The 20370-nt window shown below is 42.9% G+C and overlaps 1 protein-coding gene across 2 annotated transcripts in view; it reads left to right on the top strand.

The window, feature by feature from the left end:
• Positions 1-20370, top strand: part of LOC109898120 (rho GTPase-activating protein SYDE2) — a 75691-nt gene that overhangs the window by 49624 nt on the left and 5697 nt on the right. For both annotated transcript variants that reach the window (XM_031833625.1, XM_020492933.2), the window contains exons 5-6: positions 11668-11849; positions 12241-12472. In XM_031833625.1, the coding sequence (XP_031689485.1) occupies positions 11668-11849; positions 12241-12472 (414 nt within the window). The remainder of the gene's footprint in view (positions 1-11667; positions 11850-12240; positions 12473-20370) is intronic.

Genomic DNA, 20370 nt, shown 5'->3' with positions numbered 1-20370 from the left:
CGGCAGCAGTGACCTGCAGTTTTTGTTCAAAGTTCAAAGGTTTTGGAACATTTTCCCACTTACAGTATTAGTCTTGTAGTGTATGGATGTCATAATGTTTCCTGATATTTCTGTAGAGATTCTGCAAAAGTCTACTCTACTGTTTCAGTTTTAGGGCCGATCTACAGTGAGATTTGCCTTTCAGTGATAACAATTTGGACCAAAAAAACTATTTCTCAGCCGTTTCAAAGCTAATTACTGGCACAAAATCCCAAAACAACTTCACCGAAAAACCAAAACACCTTCCCTGAACAACAGTTCTCCTTTCCAATGCGTGTTTGTTGCCTGTCAGACAGGCTGTGAAAATAAGGGTAACACCTGCAGAGCAAGGACACCTGTTCACCCCTGAGCCTGACCTTGACTTGTGTTTGTGTTTGCAGGTGAAAACTCAATAAAAACAAGTCTTAAATGTAATGAAAATGTCTATACATTTCAGCTGTTTCAAAAACATCGCTCTGCTATTATTATTTTTACTGAACGAACATTGGGCTCAACAAGACATTTCTGTTTACGCTGCCCTACTTATAGAGGGGCAACTGTTGTGGGAGTGTCGTGTGCGACCTCCGGAGGTAGCTTTCTACAATACGCAGTTTGCATTAAAGTAATGTCTCTCGCGAATCGATATTTCTCGAAGTTCTCCTTATTTCTCATCAATGCGAATAGACTCTCTAGAGAGAGAAGTCTGCTTTAAGTGCCTTCCCTGATTGGTTGACACAGCAGACTTAGTTTTGCAGGATTTTTTTCCTGCGATACAACCACGGCTGTGTGGTGTTGGAATGCACAGACCGCAGACTCTCTTCTCTGTACTGCTGTATTGAGCCATGTTGGGTCTGCAGGAAGGCTCATAATGTGCAAACAGACCTGGGTTAGGCTCAGCGGGAGGGGAAGAAACGGTCACACACCATGAGTTCTATGACACAGTATAGGAGCAATATGGGAAGGAAATATTTTTTACACAGTAAAGACCAAATAAAATACACTGAATGAACAGCCTTAATTCGTCGGGGCATAGAAACTGCAAGGTTTTGAAAGAGTTCCGTAGGGATGCTGGCCCATGTTGACTTCAATGCTTCCCACCGTTGTGTCAAGTTGGGTGGTGGTGGACCATTCTTGATACACAAAGAAGCGTGGAAAACCCCACAGTTCTTGTCACAACCCAGTATGCCTGGTACCTACCACCATACCCCGTTCAATTGTCTCAAGGTTTAAAAATCCCTCAACACCGATTTGAAGTGGATTTACCAAGTGACATCAATAAGTGATCATAGCTTTCACCAGAATTAACGTGGTCTGTCTGTTTTGGAATAAGCAGGTGTTCTTAATGTTTTGTACACTAAGTGTATAAGTATCTTTAACATACAGTAGGACCCTACTATACATATTTTCTTCAGATTCGTTTAGTACATTCACACCTAGTGTAGTCGCTGTTGATATTCTTATATCTCTATACTGTACCTAATGTACTATGCTCTTGCCCGTGTGTTTAAGTTGGATGTCTCTGCTGAATAAATCACAACTGACCCAGAGAGTCAGTTGGAAGTCCAAGTCATCTTGGACTTTTCAACAGTGAACTGAATCTAGAGTGCATTCGGAAAGTATTCAGACACCTTGACTTTTTCCACATTTTGTTATGTTAGTCTTATTCTAAAATAGATTCAATAGTTTTTTTCCCCTCAATCTACACACACCGCCCCATAATGACGAATAAAAAACAGGTTTTTAGAAATTGTTGCAAATTTATTCAAAATGAAAACACATTACATTTACATACAGTACCAGTCAAACGTTGGATACACCTACTCATTCCAGGGTTTTTCTTTATTTTTACTATTTTCCACATTCTAGAATAATAGTGAAGACAAACTCTGAAATAACAAATTTGGAATCAAGTTGTAACGGAGGTGGTTGTCCTTCTGAAAGGTTCTTACATCTCCACAGAGGACCACTAGAGCTCTGTCAGAGTGACCATCCGGTTCTTGGTCACTTCCCTGACCTAGGCCCTTCTCCCAGATTGCTCAGTTTGGCTGGGAAGACAGCTCAAGGAAGAGTCTTGGCGGTTCTAAACTTCTTCCATTTAAGAATGATGGAGGACAGTGTTTTTGGGGACCTTCAATGCTGCAGAAATGTTTTGGTACCCTTCTCCAGATCTGTGCCTCGACACAATCGTGTCTCGGAGCTCTACGGACAATTCCTTCGACCTCATGGCTTGGTTTTTGCTCAGACATACACTTTCAACTGTGACCTTATATAAACATGTGTTTGCCTTTCCAAATCATATCCAATCAACTGAATTTACCGCAGAGGGACTCGAAGTTGTAGAAACATCTCAAGGATGATTAATGGAAACAGGATGCACCTGAGCTCAATTTTGAGTCTCATAGCAAAGGTTCTGAAAACGTATGTAAAGTTATTTCAGTTTTTTATTTTAATACATTTGCTAAAATGTATAAAAACCTGTTTTCACTTTGTCATTATGGTGTATTGTGTGTAGATTGAGGATGTGTTTATTTAATTTTAGAATAAGGCTGTAACAAAATGTGGAAAAAGTCAAAGGGTCTAAATACTTTCTGAATGAACATCACTGTCAACAGGAGTCCACCTTCTGCATTCCTGCCAGACTTCATGCACTGGAATGAGAATAGAATGGAACATTACTTTTATTATTCCATCTCTGGGGAGTTATTCCACCACTAAAAAGCAGCCTAATCCCAGATTCCCATTTAATGGTCAATCTGCTCTTTGTTTCCTGTCTATGACTGGATTAGTGGGTAGCAGGGATGGTGTTTATGCCCGGGCAGTCTGAAATAGACGGGACAGCATTAAGTTAATGACTCTCTTCCTTAAGTGGACAATGGGAATGGACAGGATAAAAAGTGAACATTTGATTCATGCTCTCATTGCTCCTCTAAAAAATAAATGTATTTAACCAGGTAGGCTAGTTGAGACAAAGTTCTCATTTTCAACTGTGACCTGGCCAAGGTAAAGCATAGCAATTTGACACATACAACAGAGTTCCACATGGCATAAACTAAACATAGTCAATAATACAGTAGAACAAAAGTGCAAATGAGGTAAGATAAGGGAGTTAGGGCAATAAATAGGCCATGGTGGCAAAGTACTTACAATATAGCAATTAAACACTGGAATGGTAGATGTGCAGAAGATGAATGTGCAAGTAGAGATACTGGGGTGCAAAGGAGCAAGATAAATAAATAAATAATACAGTATGGGGATGAGGTAGGTAGATAGATGGGCTGTTTACAGATGGGCTATGTACAGGTGCAGTGATCTGTGAGCTGCTCTGACAGCTGGTGCTTAAAGCTAGTGAGGGAGATGAACTCCAGCTTTAGAGATTTTTGCAGTTCGTTCCAGTCATTGGCAGCAGAGAACTGGAAGGAAAGACGACCAAAGGAGGAATTGGCTTTGGGGGTGACTAGTGAGATATACCTGCTGGAGTGTGTGCAACTAGTGGGTGCTGCTATGGTGACCAGTGAGCTGAGATAAAGCGGGGCTTTACCTAGCAGAGACTTGTAGAAAACCTGTAGCCAGTGGGTTTGGCGACGAGTATGAAGCGAGGGCCAACCAACGAGAGCGTACAGGTCGCAATGGTGGGTAGTGTATGGGGCTTTAGTGACAAAACGGATGGCACTGTGATAGACTGCATCCAGTTTGTTGAGTAGAGCGTTGGAAGCTATTTTATAGATTACATCACTGAAGTCGAGGATCGATAGGATGGTCAGTTTTACGAGGGTATGTTTGGCAGCATGAGTGAAGGATGCTTTGTTGCGCTATAGGAAGCCGATTCTAGATTTCATTTTGGATTGGAGATGCTTAATGTGAGTCTGGAAGGAGAGTTTACAGTCTAACCAAACACCTAGGTATTTGTAGTTGTCTACGTATTCTAAGTAAGAGCTGTCAATAGTAGTGACGCTATACGGGCGAGCAGGTGCGGGCAGTGATTAGCATGCATTTAGTTTTACTTGCGTTTAAGCAGTTGGAGGCTACAGAAGGAGAGTTGTATGGCATTGAAGCTCGTCTGGAGGTTAGTTAACACCGTGTCCAAAGAGGGGTCAGAAGTATATAGAATGGTGTCGTCTGCGTAGAGGTGTATCAGAGAATCACAAGCAGCAAGAGCAACATCATTGATGTTTACAGAGAAAAGAGTCGGCCCGAGGATTGAACCCTGTGGCACCCCCATAGAGACTCCCAAAGGTCCGGACAACAGGCCCTCCGATTTGACACACTGAACTCTATCAGAGAAGTAGTTGGTGTACCAGGCGAGGCAATCATTTGAGAAAGCAAGGCTGTCGAGTCTGCCAATAAGAATGTGGTGATTGACAGTGTCGAAAGCCTTGGCCAGGTCGATGAATACGGCTGCACAGTAATGTCTCTTATTGATGGCGGTTAAGATGTCGTGTAGGACTTTGAGCGTGGCTGAAGTGCACCCATGACCAGCTCTGAAACCAGATTGCATAGCGGAGAAGGTATGGTGGGATTTGAAATGGTCAGTAATCTGTTTTGATAACTTGGCTATCGAAGATCTTAGAAAGACAGGGTAGGATAGATATAGGACTGTAGCAGTTTGGGTCTAGAGTGTCACCCCCTTTGAAAAGGGGGATGACCGCGGCAGCTTTCCAATCTTAGGGAATCTCAGATGATACGAAAGAGAGGTTGAACAGGCTAGTAATAGGGGTTGCAACAATTTCGGCAGATCATTTTAGAAAGAGAGGGTCCAGATTGTCTAGCCTGGCTGAGTTGTAGGGGTCCAGATTTTGCAGCTCTTTCAGAACATCAGCTATCTGGATGTGGGTAAAGGAGAAATGGTGGGGGCTTTGCCGGGTTGCTGTGGAGGGTGCCGGGCATTTGACCGGCGTAGAGGTAGCCATGTGGAAAGCATGGCCAGCCGTAGAGAAATGCTTATTGAAATTCTCAATTATAGTGGATTTAATCGGTGGTGACAATGTTTCCTAGCCTCAGAGCAGTGGGCAGCTGGGAGGAGGTGCTCTTATTCTCCATGGACCGTGATGAGGGGTGGTCGTTTGGTCGCAGACCCATTAATGGATGCAGGTAATGAGGCAGTGATCGCTGAGATCTTGATTGAAAACATCAGAGGTGTATTTGGAGGGGAGTTACAGTGCCTTGCGAAAGTATTCGGCCCCCTTGAACTTTGTGACCTTTTGCCACATTTCAGGCAAGTTTAGAGGGACGGCCAGGTCTTGGTAGATTTGCAGTGGTCTGATACTCCTTCCATTTCAATATTATCGCTTGCACAGTGCTCCTTGGGATGTTTAAAGCTTGGGAAATCTTTTTGTATCCAAATCCGGCTTTAAACTTCTTCACAACAGTATCTCGGACCTGCCTGGTGTGTTCCTTGTTCTTCATGATGCTCTCTGCGCTTTTAACGGACCTCTGAGACTATCACAGTGCAGGTGCATTTATACGGAGACTTGATTACACACAGGTGGATTGTATTTATCATCATTAGTCATTTAGGTCAACATTGGATAATTCAGAGATCCTCACTGAACTTCTGGAGAGAGTTTGCTGCACTGAAAGTAAAGGGGCTGAATAATTTTGCACGCCCAATTTTTCAGTTTTTGATTTGTTAAAAAAGTTTGAAATATCCAATAAATGTCGTTCCACTTCATGATTGTGTCCCACTTGTTGTTGATTCTTCACAAAAAAATAGTTTTATATCTTTATGTTTGAAGCCTGAAATGTGGCAAAAGGTTGCAAAGTTCAAGGGGGCCGAATACTTTCGCAAAGGCACTGTAGTTAGGATGACATCTATGAAGGTGCCCTGTGTTTACGGATTTGGAGTTGTACCTGGTAGGTTCATTGATAATTTGTGTGAGATTGAGGGCATCAAGCTTGGATTGTAGGATGGCCGGGGTGTTAATCATGTCCCAGTTTAGGTCACCTAATAGCACGAGCTCGGAAGATAGATGGGGGCAATCAATTCACAAATGGTATCGAGGGCACAGTTGGGGGCAGAGGGAGGTGTATAGCAAGTGGCAACAGTGAGAGACTTGTTTCTGGAAAGGTGAATTTTTAGAAGTAGAAATTCGAATTGTTTGGGTACAGACTTGGATAGTAATACAGAACTCTGCAGGCTATCGTTGCAGTAGATTGCAACACCGCCCCCTTTGGCAGTTCTATTTTGGCGGAAAATGTTATAGTTAGCGATGGAGATTTCAGGGTTTTTGGTGGTTTTCCTAAGCCAGGATTCATACATGGCTAAGACATCCTGGTTGGCAGAGTGTGCAAAAGCAGTGAGTAAAACAAACTTAGGGAGTAGGCTTCTAATGTTAATATGCATGAAACCAAGGCTTTTACGGTTACAGAAGTCAACAAATGAGAGCACCTGGGGAGTGGGAGTGGAGCTAGGCACTGCAGGACCTGGATTAACCTCTATATCACCAGAGGAACAGAGGAGAAGTAGGATAAGGGTACGGCTAAGTGCTATACGAACTGGCCTTCTAGCATGTTCGGAACAGAGGGTAAAAGGAGCAGGTGTGGATTAGTAGGGTTCCAAGTAGCTCTAGGTAGCTAGCAGGTTAGCAGAATGGGCCTTCAGCGGGCGGCGCGCCTGAGGGGCCTGTTGGAATCCTCTGGCAGATTGTCGGTATTCCAGTCGTAGAGGATCGGGGTCCGGATATTGTAGCCCAGGAGTGGGCTTCGGTGGTAGCACAGGAGCCCTGGCCGGGCTAGCTTCAGGCTAATTGGTGCTTGCTCCGGGATGGAAACGCTAGCCAGGAGTGGTCACCCCGGAATGTGGTTAGCTAGTTGCGAAGATCCAGATGAAAATGTTCAGAGTTTGCGGTAGGAATCCGGGGATATGGAGAGAAATAGGTCCGTTATGCTCTGGTTTGAGTCACGTTGTTCAAACTGGCAAGAGCTTTCTGAGCTAAAGGTTAGCTGATGACCGCTAGCAGTGGTTTGCTAACTGATAGCTGGTAGGTAGTTCGCCGGCTAGCTTCAGTTGAGGGATTCCAGATCCAAAGTAAATAGAAATACTTTAGAAAAAAGCAGATCCACGCCACATTGGGTGAGGCGGGTTGCAGGAGAGTATTTTGAAGTTGAGGTTTAGGAAAATATTTTTTAAAGATATTCGAAGAAAAATATGTAATAAGATATAAGGGACACGACAGGACAAAGACGTCTGACTGCTACGTCATCTTGGAAGTTGTCTGTTAAAGAACATTGTCACTATGAAACTGCTAGACGGTGAGTTGCAATGTGGAATGTTAGAAATAAAATATTGGTAAAAATGTACATTAAACTCTTCCTATCCTTCCCTCATCTCTTTGTTCCCTCAGCCCATGTTCCGTCAGTACCCACTGAACCAATTTTAATTCAAATTGGCACAAATGCTTATTGTTATAAGATAGAAAATTTGGTTCAGTATTCAGACCCCTTGATAATTTCCACATTTTGTTACGTTACAGCCATATTCTATATTCTTTTTTCCCAATGTCACAATAAAAAAGAAATGTGTTTCCATGATTAATCAAATCAAATTGATTGTTTTTAAAGCCCTTCTTACATCAGCTGATATCTCAAAGTTCTGTACAGAAACCCAGCCTAAAACCCCAAACAGCAAGCAATGCATGTGTAGAAGCACGGTGGCTAGGAAAAACTCCTTAGAGAAGCCAGAACCTAGGAAGAAACCTAGAGAGGAATCGGGCTCTGAGGGGTGGCCGTCCTCTTCTGGCTGTGCCGGGTAGAGATTATAACAGAACATGGCCAAGATGTTCAAATGTTCATAGATGACCAGCAGGGTCAAATAATAATAATCACAGTGGTTGTCGAGGGTGCAACAGGTCAGCACCTCAGGAGTAAATGTCAGTTGGCTTTTCATAGCCGATCATTAAGAGTATCTCTACCGCTCCTGCTGTCTCTAGAGAGTTGAAAACAGCAGGTCTTGGACAGGTAGCACGTCCCGTGAAATAGTCAGGGATCCATAGCCGCAGGCAGAACAGTTGAAACTGGAGCAACAGCATGGTCAGGTGGACTGGGGACAGCAAGGAGTCATCAGGCCAGGTAGTCCTGAGGCATGGTCCTATGGCTCAGGTCCTCCGAGAGAGAAAGAGAGAGAGAATTAGAGAGAGCATACTTAAATTCACACAGGACACAGGATAAGACAGGAGAAATACTCCAGATATAACAGACTGACCCTAGCTGCCCGACACACAAACTACTGCAGCATAAATACTGGGGACTGAGACAGGGGGAAATACTGGGGACTGAGACAGGGGGAGACACTGTGGACCCATCTGACGATACCCCCGGACAGGGCCAAACAGGCAGGATATAACCCCACCCACTTTGCCAAAGCACTGCCCCCACACCACTAGAGAGATCGTCAACCACCAACTTAGCATCCTGAGACAAGGCCGAGTATAGCCCACAAATATCTCCGCCACGTCACAACCCAAGGGGGAGTGCCAACCCAGACAGTGACTCACCCCTGCTAGGGATGGCATGGAAGAGCACCAGTAAGCCAGTGACTCAGCCCCTGTAATAGGGTTGGAGGCAGAGAATCCCAGTGGAGAGAGGGGAACCGGCCAGGCAGAGACAGCAAGGGCGGTTCGTTGCTCCAGAGTCTTTCCGTTCACCTTCACACTCCTGGGCCAGACTACACTCAATCATAGGACCTACTGAAGAGATGAGTCTTCAGTAAAGACTTAAAGGTTGAGACAGAGTTTGCGTCTCTCACATGGATCGAAAGACCATTCCTTAAAATTTGATCTCTATAGGAGAAAGCCCTGCCTCCAGCTGTTTGCTTAGAAATTCTAGGGACAGTTGGGAGGCCTGCGTCTTGTGACCGTAGCATACGTGTAGGTATGTACGGCAGGACCAAATCGGAACGATGGGTAGGAGCAAGCCCATGTAATGCTTTGTAGGTTAGCAGTAAAACCTTGAAATCAGCCCTTGCCTTAACAGGATGCCAGTGTAGAGAGGCTAGCACTAGAGTAATATGATCAAATTGTGTTCTAGTCAAGATTCTAGCAGCCGTATTTAGCACTAACTGAAGTTTATTTAGTGCTTTATCTGCGTAGCCGGAAAGTAGAGCATTGCAGTAGTCTAACCTAGAAGTGACAAAAGCATGGATTAATTTTTCTGCATCATTTTTGGACAGAAAGTTTCAGATTTTTGCAATGTTACGTAGATGGAAAAAAGCTGTCTTTGAAACAGTCTTGATATGTTCATCAAAAGAGAGATCAGGGTCCCGAGTAACGCCAAGGTCCTTCAGTTTTATTTGAGATGACTGTACAACCATTAAGATGAATTGTCAGATTCAACAGAAGATCTCTTTGTTTCTTGGGACCTAGAACAAGCATCTCTGTTTTGTCCGAGTTTAAAAGTAGAACATTTGCACCCATACACTTCCTTATGTCTGAAACACAGGCTTCCAGCGAGAGCAATTTGGGGGCTTCACCATGTTTCATCGAAATGTTCAGCTGTGTGTCATCTGCATAGCAGTGAATGTTAACAGAGCCTCGGTCTGACGCCATAATCTCCAGGTAATGAATTTGCATATGTCCTATCTGCTTGGATTTCGAAAAAGTTAACCCCAAATAAGCTAGCAGTGTTAAATTTCTTATTAAATAATTCAGTGAAAGTTTGACGGTTTTGGAGCAGTGGCTTCTTCCTTGCTGAGTGTCAATGTCGATGTAGGAACCGTTTTACTGTGGATATAGATACTTTTGTCCCTGTTTCCTCCAGCATCTTCACAAGGTCCTTTGCTGTTGTTCTGGGATTGATTTGCACTTTTCGCACCAAAATATGTTAATCTCTAGGAGACAGAACGCGCCTCCTTCCTGTGCGGTATGACGGCTGCGTGGTCCCATGGTGTTTATACTTGCTTACTATTGTTTGTACAGATGAAATATGGTACCTTCAGGCGTTTGTAAATGCTCCCAAGGATGAACCAGACTTGTGGAGGTCTACAATTTTTTTTTATGATGTCTTGGCTGATTTCTTTAGTTTTTCCCATGATGTCAAGCAAAGAGACACTGAGTTTGAAGGTAGGCCTTGAAATACATCCACAGGTACACCTCCAATTGACTCTAATTATGTCAATTAGCCTATCAGAAGTTTCTAAAGCCATGACATCATTTTCTGGAATTTTCCAAGCTGTTTACAGGCACAGTCAACTTAGTGTATGCAAACATCTGACCCACTGGAATTGTGATACAGTGAATTATAAGTGAAATAATCTGTCTGTAAACAATTGTTGGAAAAATTACTTGTCATGCACAAAGTAGATGTCCTAACCGACTTGCCAAAACTATAGTATGTTAATAAGATATTTGTGGAGTGGTTGAAAAACGAGTTTTAATGACTCCAACCTAAGTGTATGTGAACTTCCGACTTCAACTGGAAAAATAATATTAAAATAAAACGCGTAATAATAAATTCACAATGAGTAACGATAACTTGGATATATACACGGGGTACCAGTACTGAGTTGATGTGCAGGGGTACGAAGTAATTGAGTTAGATATGTACATATAACTAGGAATAAAGTGACCGATAATAAATAGTAGCAGCAGCATATGTGATGAGTTTTAAAAAAGCTAGCTCAAAAAGGGTCAATGCAGATAGTCCGGGCAGCTAATTGGTTAACTATTTAGCAGTCTTCTGGCTAGGGAGTAGAAGAACGCCCTCAAAGTTTGTTTTAAAAAATAAAAATATTTAGCAGTCTTATGTCTTGGGGGAAGAATAACATTCCCAGAACATTTCTTCTCAGAACGTAAACACAGAAAAGTATATCTTCCCACAACTTCCAATGAACCAAAGGTGCTAGCTGGGTAGTTAGGCACTGAAAAAAAAGAGAGAAAAAATTCCAGTCCACCTCAAAGAATTGACACGCTGTCAATACCTTTTTTCTTCTCTTTATTTCTGTATTTGTCCTCCCCCTTCATGAAAAGAAAAGGCAAGGGGCTTAGTGTATATACACAGTGTGGGCTTCATGTTTGTTCGTCTCTTTTGTCTGAGCCTGGGGAAGGCTGAATGTGGCTGGAGTTACAGGTGTGAATGCCCACGCCATCACAGCCCCGACCCCCCACCCCCCCACCCCCCACCCACCCTCTTCGCCTCACCACCACCTCCGACATTCTGAGGCTGCCATGTCATACCCAATTTCAATCAGAACAGAGCCCACCACAACAATGAGTCTTAAAAGCCTTGGCAGCCAGCAGAGTGTGTGCCAGGTCTGGCCTGCTGTATAAAAGAAGGGGAGAAGAAAACACTTAGCTTTTCTCAATAATGACTCTTCGTAAAGATAATATTTTTAGGGATTTGTCAGGTATTTTAAGCTGTCTTGTGAAGTCGTACATAAGAGGTATTTCACTTCATTGAGCCGTGTAAAAAAAAAAAAACGTATGAAGCCCAGCTGATAAGGTCCACAGAGCACAAACAGACAGTGGTGTTGTTCATTGTGTCCTTTCTGGTGAAAATCTTTGCTGTCCTCTTAAGTAACATCTGGCAGCTGTAATCATTATCAGAGTTATGATCAGAAATCATTTTTCTGTTAACTCAATGAAGGGTTTCTCATGCTCTCTCTCACTCGCTCTCTCCTCCCTTCCCCTCTTCTTCTCTCTCCTCTCTCTCTCTCTCCAGGTGTACTGAAGGACTACCTGCGTGAGTTGCCCTACCCCCTTATCACTAAGCACTTGTATGAGACTGTGTTGGACTCTATGGCTCAGAGACCTCTGCGTATCGGAGCAGGAAGATGTGAAAATGACCCGGCAGACACAGAACACACCGTCAGTCTCCTGGAGAACCTGCCAGAGGTGGAGAGGGTAAGGGACAGTCCCTCTTCAATCGATCAATGAAGTTTATTCATAAATCAACATTTGTCACAAAGTGCTTTTGCAGTTGCCTTTTTGGGTTCACAGTGCTCTTGGTTCTCTACATTCACCAAGTTCCTTCAGTAATGTTCATTAGTACTGTGCAGCGTTCACAGTACACAGTTTCAAACCCTCTTGATGTTAGGAAATAACAGTAGCTGAGAGAAATAGCAATAGCATAAACAAAGATCCAATAAGCGACACATTTCGGTTGAATGCATTGTTGTGCAACTGACTAGGTATTTCATTTCCCTTAGTGTGTTTGTGCTTTTAAAAGGAGCCGTGTCTTTGGTCAGTGTTAATCCGCCCTTACCCAGCATGTTTTCTGTCTCTGTTACCCCAGTTGACCCTGCGGAGACTGCTGGACCATCTCAAGCTGGTGGCGTCATACCATGAGGTCAACAAGATGACGTGTCAGAACCTGGCGGTATGCTTCGGCCCTGTGCTGCTCAGCCAACGCCAGGAGGCCAGCTGTCATAGCAACCGGGTCTTCATCGACTCGGAGGAGCTGGCCAGCGCCCTACACTTCAAGAAACATATTGAAGTGCTACACTACCTGCTGCAGCTATGGCCAGGTACACTATGGAGATACAATACTAGAGTGGCCTTTGAAATGAACCTTCATAACTCTAGAATGAGGTGATAATGGCAGCCATCTTGGTCAGGGATGCATTCTAAACCAGTATACTTCATGGTGTAGTACCATGCAGTACCACTGGATCTAGAGTCATTTAGTAAATATAAAAAGGCCTATCTTTATTACTGGCTCATTACTCCTGCAGTGAATGTATCAGCCTTTTAAATCAGGCCGTTGAGTAGTGTGTCTACAGTACATGGGCATTCTGAATTACTAAAACAACAACTTAATAAACAAGTAATAACAGACTTAAGCATTCACCCAAAATCAGACAAGCCATTTCTTAGAAGGACATATTGTTCCCCCGGATGCTTTCTAGTGCAAATTGTTCCCAGCACTGTGCTGTGGTTCTGTTCTAAACATGACTTTTAAAGGCTGGGTTGGCACTTTAGCTGACACACGCACACACACACACACAGCAGATAGCCATTCGCCACATCTGTTCGTTCATCATAGATTAAATGCTCCACAGAGTGCTTCATCATGACGGGAGGGTCAAAGCCTTACTGTAAACCAAGCTCAGTGGGCAGGGACGCTTTTATATAAATCACCTTTCCGAGATAGTGTGCTTCTAAAATGGCATCCTATTCCTTATATAGTGCACTACCTTTGTCCAGAGCCCTATGGGACCTGGTCAAAAGAAGTGCACTGTAAAAGCGAATAGGGTGCCATTTGGGATGCATCTGAAGACATCCTGGACCAACTGTGGCTCTATGGTTGTTAATGTGTCTCTCTTCAGCTGTCTTCTTTGTGTGCACGGTGATACGAGAGACAGATGCACTGTTGAGTATAACTGGGATATGAAAGAAATGAGCGTAGGGTTGCTAGAGGGTTTGGTTGTCAAATCCTGTGCCGATGGATGTGCTGCCTCTAACGAGGATGGGGAAGAGAAGACTAAGACTATACAGTAACTGTCTGATCCCCTCAGATCTCTAACATTTTCTCTAATCAATTTAACTTCATAGTGTTGTGTACAAAGTTGAAGTCAGAAGTTTACATACACCTAAGCCAAATACATTTAAACTCAGTTTCACATTTCCTGACATTTAATCCTAGTAAGAATTCCCTGTCTCGCGTCAGTTAGGATCACCACTTTATTTTAAGAATGTGAAATGTCAGAATAATAGTAGAGAGACTGATTTATTTCAGCTTTTATTTATTTCATCACATTCCCAGTGGGTCAGAAGTTTACATACACTCAATTAGTATTTGGTAGTATTGCCTTTAAGTTGTTTAACTTGGGTCAAACGTTTCAGGTAGCCTTCCACAAGCTTCCCACAATAAGTTAGGTGAATTTTGGCCCATTCCTCCTGACATAGCTGGTGTAACTGAGTCAGGTTTGTAGGCATCCTTGCTCGCACACGCTTTTTCAGTTCTGCCCACAAATGTTCTATATAGGATTGAGGTCAGGGCTTTGTGATGGCCACTCCAATACCTTGACTTTGTTGTCCTTAGGCACTTTTGCCACAACTTTGGAAGTATGCTTGGGGTCATTGTCCATTTGGAAGACCCATTTGCGACCAAGCTTTAACTTCCTGACTGATGTCTTCAGATGTTGCTTCAATATATGCTCATAATTTTCCTCATCATTGTGAAGTGCACCAGTCCCTCTGGCAGCAAAGCACCCCCACAACATGATGCTTCATGGTTGGGATGGTGTTCTTCGGCTTGCAAGCCTCCCCCTTTTTCCTCAAAACATAACAATGGTCATTATAGCCAAACAGTTCTATTTTTGTTTCATCAGACCAGAGGACTTTTCTCCAAAAAGTACAATCTTTGTCCCCATGTGCAGTGCTTCTTCCTTGCTGAGCGACTTTTCAGGTTATGTCGATATAGGACTTGTTTTACTGTGGATATAGATATTTCTGTACCTGTTTCCTCCAGCATCTTCACGAGGTCCTTTGCTGTTGTTCTGGGATTGATTTGCACTTTTCACACCAAAGTACATTCATTTCTAGGAGACCGAACGTGTCTCCTTCATGAGCAGTATGACTGCTGCATGGTCCCATGGTGTTTATACTTGCGTACTATTGTTTGTACAGATGAACGTGGTACCTTCAGGCATTTGGAAATTGCTCCCAAGGATGAACCAGACTTGTTGAGGTCTACAATTTATTTTTTGAGGTCTTGGCTGATTTCTTTTCATTTTCCCATGATGTCAAGCAAAGAGGCACTGAGTTTGAAGGTAGGCCTTGAAATACATCCATGACGTCATTTTCTGGAATTTTCCAAGCTGTTTAAAGGCACAGCCAGCTTAGTGTATGTAAACTTCTGACCCACTGGAATTGTGATACAGTGAACTATAAGTGAAATAATCTGTCTGTAAACAATTGTTGGAAAAATTACTTGCCATGCACAAAGTAGATGTCCTAACCATCTTGCCAAAACTATAGTTTGTTAACAAGATATTTGTGGAGTGGTTGAGAAATGAGTTTAATTGACTAAGTGTATGCAAACTTCCGACTTCAACTGTATACAGTGCCTTCAGAAAGTATTTACACCCCTTGACTTATTTTGTCACTGGCTTTACACACAATACCTGATCATGTTAAAGTGGAACACAGCAAAATAATAAGAATAAGTCAAAGGGTATGAATACTTTCAGTGCTTACATGAAAGTCTTACATGAAACAAATTCTGTACATGGAAAATATCCTTATTTAAAGATTGCAAACATGTTAGTGCTAGTTAGATATTCAGTCCAAGGAAACCATCTCAGATAATTTTGTACCTGAGAGAACAGACTGTTGTTGAATATTGTACCCATTCATTTATTGTCAGCTGCAAAGCTGTACCTCTACCATAGACCAGTTAAACTGGTACAACACTTCCACTCACAGGTTGCCAAAAATAACTAACTGAAAGCCACACCCCCAGTAATCCACAACTCTAATATAATGTACCTCTACCATAGACCAGTTACAACACTTCTACTCGCGGGTGGTCAAAAATAATACATTCGAAGCCTCGCCAACACTAAGCCATACCACCAATATAATTTCACAGTGTGCCTTGCCTCGAGCAGAATTGTAGACTTACCCCCCATGAATGTATTTGTTAGTGACAGAGACATGGTTCCTGAATTCATACATTTTTGAACATGTGGCCTTCAAGTGAGTTCCTTGGCTAATATCATTATAATTAAACTCTTTATGATGATACATTACATATCTCATCACACCTTATTTTGAGGCCTAGCATTACCCTAATACAGTGGCCTGAAACTCATGGTTTACAGGCCACGTCAGGCCTGTTAGTAGGGTTGCAAAATTCCAGTAACTTTCTCCAAATTCCCAGATTTTAATCTTCCATCTGGGATTTCTGGAAGCTTGTAAGTCACATTATGCTTCTTTGCAAAGTGTAATTTTTGTTGGAATTGGAGTGTGGAAATCCAACTGTTGGAATTTATATTCATCCGCAACCTTATTTCATAATGACTGCCAGGATTAGGAAAAATGTGCAGATGCTATCTAAGCCATTTAAACTGGAACAACCATTTCAGTAATGGGTGCCAAAATCTATCAAAATGATTGGATCAGTTTAGGAAATTATTATTATTATGGTTATTTATCATTGTGTAGCATAATATCAATCAACCAATCACTCAATGTACATGCAAAAACACATATTAAAAACAATTTCAAAAAATCTACCTGTAGTAGAGCATGCTGGGTAAAAAGTTTATTTGTTATCATAAATTTAAAAAATGTAGTATTATGAGACTTCTCATTTGGTTTGGGTCAGTACCATAAACATTTTAAGTAATAATTACTTTTCATTAACTTTGAGTTCAACATACTAGAAGTATTTGAGTAAAAAAATACTTCTGCATCACAGTGTAGTTTCCATCCCTGGCTAGAACCTAGAGGTGTGTCCTGAGTGAGTAACTCTAACCTTGACCAAACTGAAATTCAAGTCTTGGCTGGCCCGCAAATCTGTTTACACGCACAAACACACACACACATATATACCTCCTGTTCTTTATGCCCACTTCCTCAGCTCAGTGTGTAATGCGGCCAGTCTATAATTAAGGACATTCCAGTCCTAACCTTAGCCCATAGCTCTCCCAGCTTTAGTCTAATGTTTAAAAACCATTATAGGATATTTTCAGCTTCTTCACAAGGTCCACACCTTCCAATGCATTGTTGCATAGGCCTGGAGTGTGTGTCTGGGAGTGTATGTCTGGGAGAATGCTTTGCTTGGCCTCTGTACATGCTTTGTTTTGTGTTAATTTACTGTATGTGTGTACAGTGCCGATTTTAGCATGTCAATCTTGTGGGGCAAACAAATATATGTTCTAGATGCATGCCAGCAAAGCCACTACACAACACAAAACTAAACAATACATGAATTGCACTATGACGGTGACAAACGGTGCCCGCAAATTGTTAGGGCCTACATAAAGCTTTCCCAACAGCAGTCCCAACACCTTACCACTGCTACACCTGGCTATCTGCTGAGCCTTGTCTGGCAGCGAAACAGTTAATTCAGCCTCATTTTACTGCCTTTAAAAAAACATAGCTTATATGGCTGACTTGCTTAAACCAATGTGGTTTATATTGACAATTGAGATGTAACAAATTATGGCATAAGGGGACGATGAGCTGATAAGAGGCAATCCATCATTTCGTTTTAGACATAAATGAGCAAGCTAGGACAGACGAAGTCAATATACAATGGGGAGAACAAGTATTTGATAACCTGCAAAATCGTCAGTGTTTCCTACTTACAAAGCATGTAGAGGTCTGTAATTTATCATAGGTACACTTCAACTGTGAGAGACGGAATCTAAAACAAAAATCCAGAAAATCACGTATGATTTTTAAGTAATTAATTTGCTTTTTATTGCATGACATAAGTATTTGATACATCAGAAAAGCAGGGCTTAATATTTGGTACAGAAACCTTTGTTTGCAATTAGAGATCATACGTTTCCTGTAGTTCTTGACCAGGTTTACACACACTGCAGCAGGGATTTTGGACCACTCCTCGAAACAGACCTTCTCCAGATCCTTCAGGTTTCGGGGCGTTCAGCTCCCTCCAAAGATTTTCTATTGGGTTCAGGTCTGGAGACTGGCTAGGCCACTCCAGGACCTTTGGATGCTTCTTACGGAGCCACTCCTTAGTTGCCCTGGCTGTGTGTTTCTGATCATTGTCACGCTGGAAGACCCAGCCACGACCCATCTTCAATGCTCTTACTGAAGGAAGGAGGTTGTTGGCCAAGATCTCACGATACATGGCCCCATCCATCCTTGGGGTTGTACTCATCCTTCTTCTTCCTCCAAACACGGCGAGTGGAGTTTAGACCAAAAAGCTATATTTTTGTCTCATCAGACCACATCACCTTCTCCCATTCCTCTTCTGGATCATCCAGATGGTCATTGGCAAACTTCAGACAGGCCTGGACATGCGCTGGCTTGAGCAGGGGGACCTTGCGTGCGCTGCACGTCCATGACGGCGTAGTGTGTTACTAATGGTTTTCTTTGACTGTGGTCCCAGCTCTCTTCAGGTCATTGACCAGGTCCTGCCGTGTAGTTCTGGGCTGATTCCTCACCTTCCTCATGATCATTGATGCCCCATGAGGTGAGATCTTCCATGGAGCCCCAGAATGAGGGTCATCTTGAACTTCTTCCATTTTCTAATAATTGCGCCAACAGTTGTTGCCTTCTCACCAAGCTGCTTGCCTATTGTCCTGTAGCCCATCCCAGCCGTGTGCAGGTCTACAATTTTATCGCTGATGTCCTTACACAGCTCTCTGGTCTTGGCCATTGTGGAGAGGTTGGAGTCGGTTTTGATTGAGTGTGTGGACAGGTGTCTTTTATACAGGTAACAAATTCAAATAGGTGCAGTTAATACAGATAATGAGTGAAGAACAGGAGGGCTTCTTAAAGAAAAACTAACAGGACTGTGAGAGCCGGAATTCTTACTGGTTGGTAGGTGATCAAATACTTGTGTCATGCAATAAAATGCAAATGAATTACTTAAAAATGATACAATGTGAATTTCTGGATTTTTATTTTAATTCCGCCTCTCACAGTTGAAGTGTACCTATGATAAGAATTACACACCTCTACATGCTTTGTAAGTAGGAAAACCTGCAAAATCAGCAGTGTATCAACTACTTGTTCTCCCCACTAAGTATTTGTTCAGCACTTTTGAAATGTTATTCAGAACATGGGTCGTTCTTACAGTATTCTCCCTGTACACCAAGTCTGGACCATATGATAAATAAAGGGGGCGTATAAAGCAGACAATGAAAGCCCTTACAGTATTTGATAACATTTCTCTAAAACAGGCGAGGCTACATGTGTACCACCAAGTCAGAACAGTAGTCAAAATTAAGAGGGGGAAAAGGGACCAAATTATTAAGGTGAGGCACATGGGCTAATAACAACTACACAACATACACTTAGTATTACTTTCTTAGCTACGGTATATATATCTCCCTGTCATACTATCCAGGTCTGTGCCGAAACGATTTTAGCTTCTACTTTTAAATATTCACCTTTCCAGAGACAAGTCTCTCACCGTTGCCACTTGCTATAGACCACCTTCTGCCCCCAGCTGTGCCCTGGACACCATATGTGAATTGATCCCCCCCCCCCCCCCCATCTATCGTCAGAGCTCATACTGTTAGGTGACCTAAACTGGGACATGCTTAACACCGCGGCCGTCCTACAATCTAAGCTAGATGCCATCAATCTCACACAAATGATCAATGAACCTACCAGGTACAACCCCAAATCCGTAAACACGGGCACCCTCATAGATATCATCCTAACCAACCTGCCCTCAAAATACACCTCTGCTGTCTTCAACCAGGATCTCAGCGATCACTGCCTGCATCCGTAATAGGTCTGCGGTCAAACGACCACCCCTCATCACTGTCAAACGCTCCCTAAAACTCTTCAGCAAGCAGTCCTTTCTAATCGACCTGGCCCAGGTATCCTGGAAGGATATTGACCTCATTCTGTCAATAGAGGCCTGGTTCTTCTTTAAAAGTGCTTTCCTCACTATCTTAAATAAGCATGCCCATTCAAAAAATGTAGAACCAGGAACAGATATAGACCTTGGTTCACTCCAGACCTGACTGCCCTTGACCAGCACAAAAACATCCTGTGGTGTACTGCATTAGCATGGAATAGCCCCACGATATGCAACTTTTCACGGAAGTTAGGAAAGCAAAGGCTAGCTTTTTCAAACAGAAATTTGCATCCTGTAGAGCACCTGTAGAGCTCCTCCCAGCTAAGGTCTTCGAAAGCTAAGTTAACAAACAGATCACCAACCATTTAGATTCCCGCCGTACCTTCTCCGCTATGTCATCTGGTTTCCAAGCTGGTCATTGGTGCACCTCAGCCACGCTCAAGGTCCTGAACGATATCATAACCGCCATCGATAAGAGACATTACTGTGCAGCTGTATTCATCGACCTGGCAAAGGCTTTCGACTCTGTCAATCACCACATTCTTAGCGGCAGACTCAACAGCATTGGTTTCTCAAATGACTGCCTCGCCTGGTTCACCAACGACTTCTCAGACAGAGTTCAGTGTGTCAAATCGGAGGGCCTGATGTCCGGACCTCTGGGAGTCTCTATGGGGGTGCCACAGGGTTCAATTCTCGGGCCGACTCTTTTCTCTGTATACATCAATGATGTCGCTCTTGCTGCTGGTGATTCTCTGATACAACTCTACGCAGACGACACCATTTTGTATACCTCTGGCCCTTATTTGGACACTGTGTTAACTAACCTCCAGACGAGCTTCAATGCCATACAACTCTCCTTCTGTGGCCTCCAACTGCTCTTAAATGCAAGTAAAACTAAGTGCATGCTCTTCA

The sequence above is a fragment of the Oncorhynchus kisutch genome, linkage group LG10 (assembly GCF_002021735.2).
Source record: "Oncorhynchus kisutch isolate 150728-3 linkage group LG10, Okis_V2, whole genome shotgun sequence".
In the NCBI taxonomy this organism is placed as follows: Eukaryota; Metazoa; Chordata; class Actinopteri; order Salmoniformes; family Salmonidae; genus Oncorhynchus; species Oncorhynchus kisutch.
Note: the sequence above shows the minus strand (reverse complement) of the source record. Positions and strands in the feature narration are given on the sequence as shown.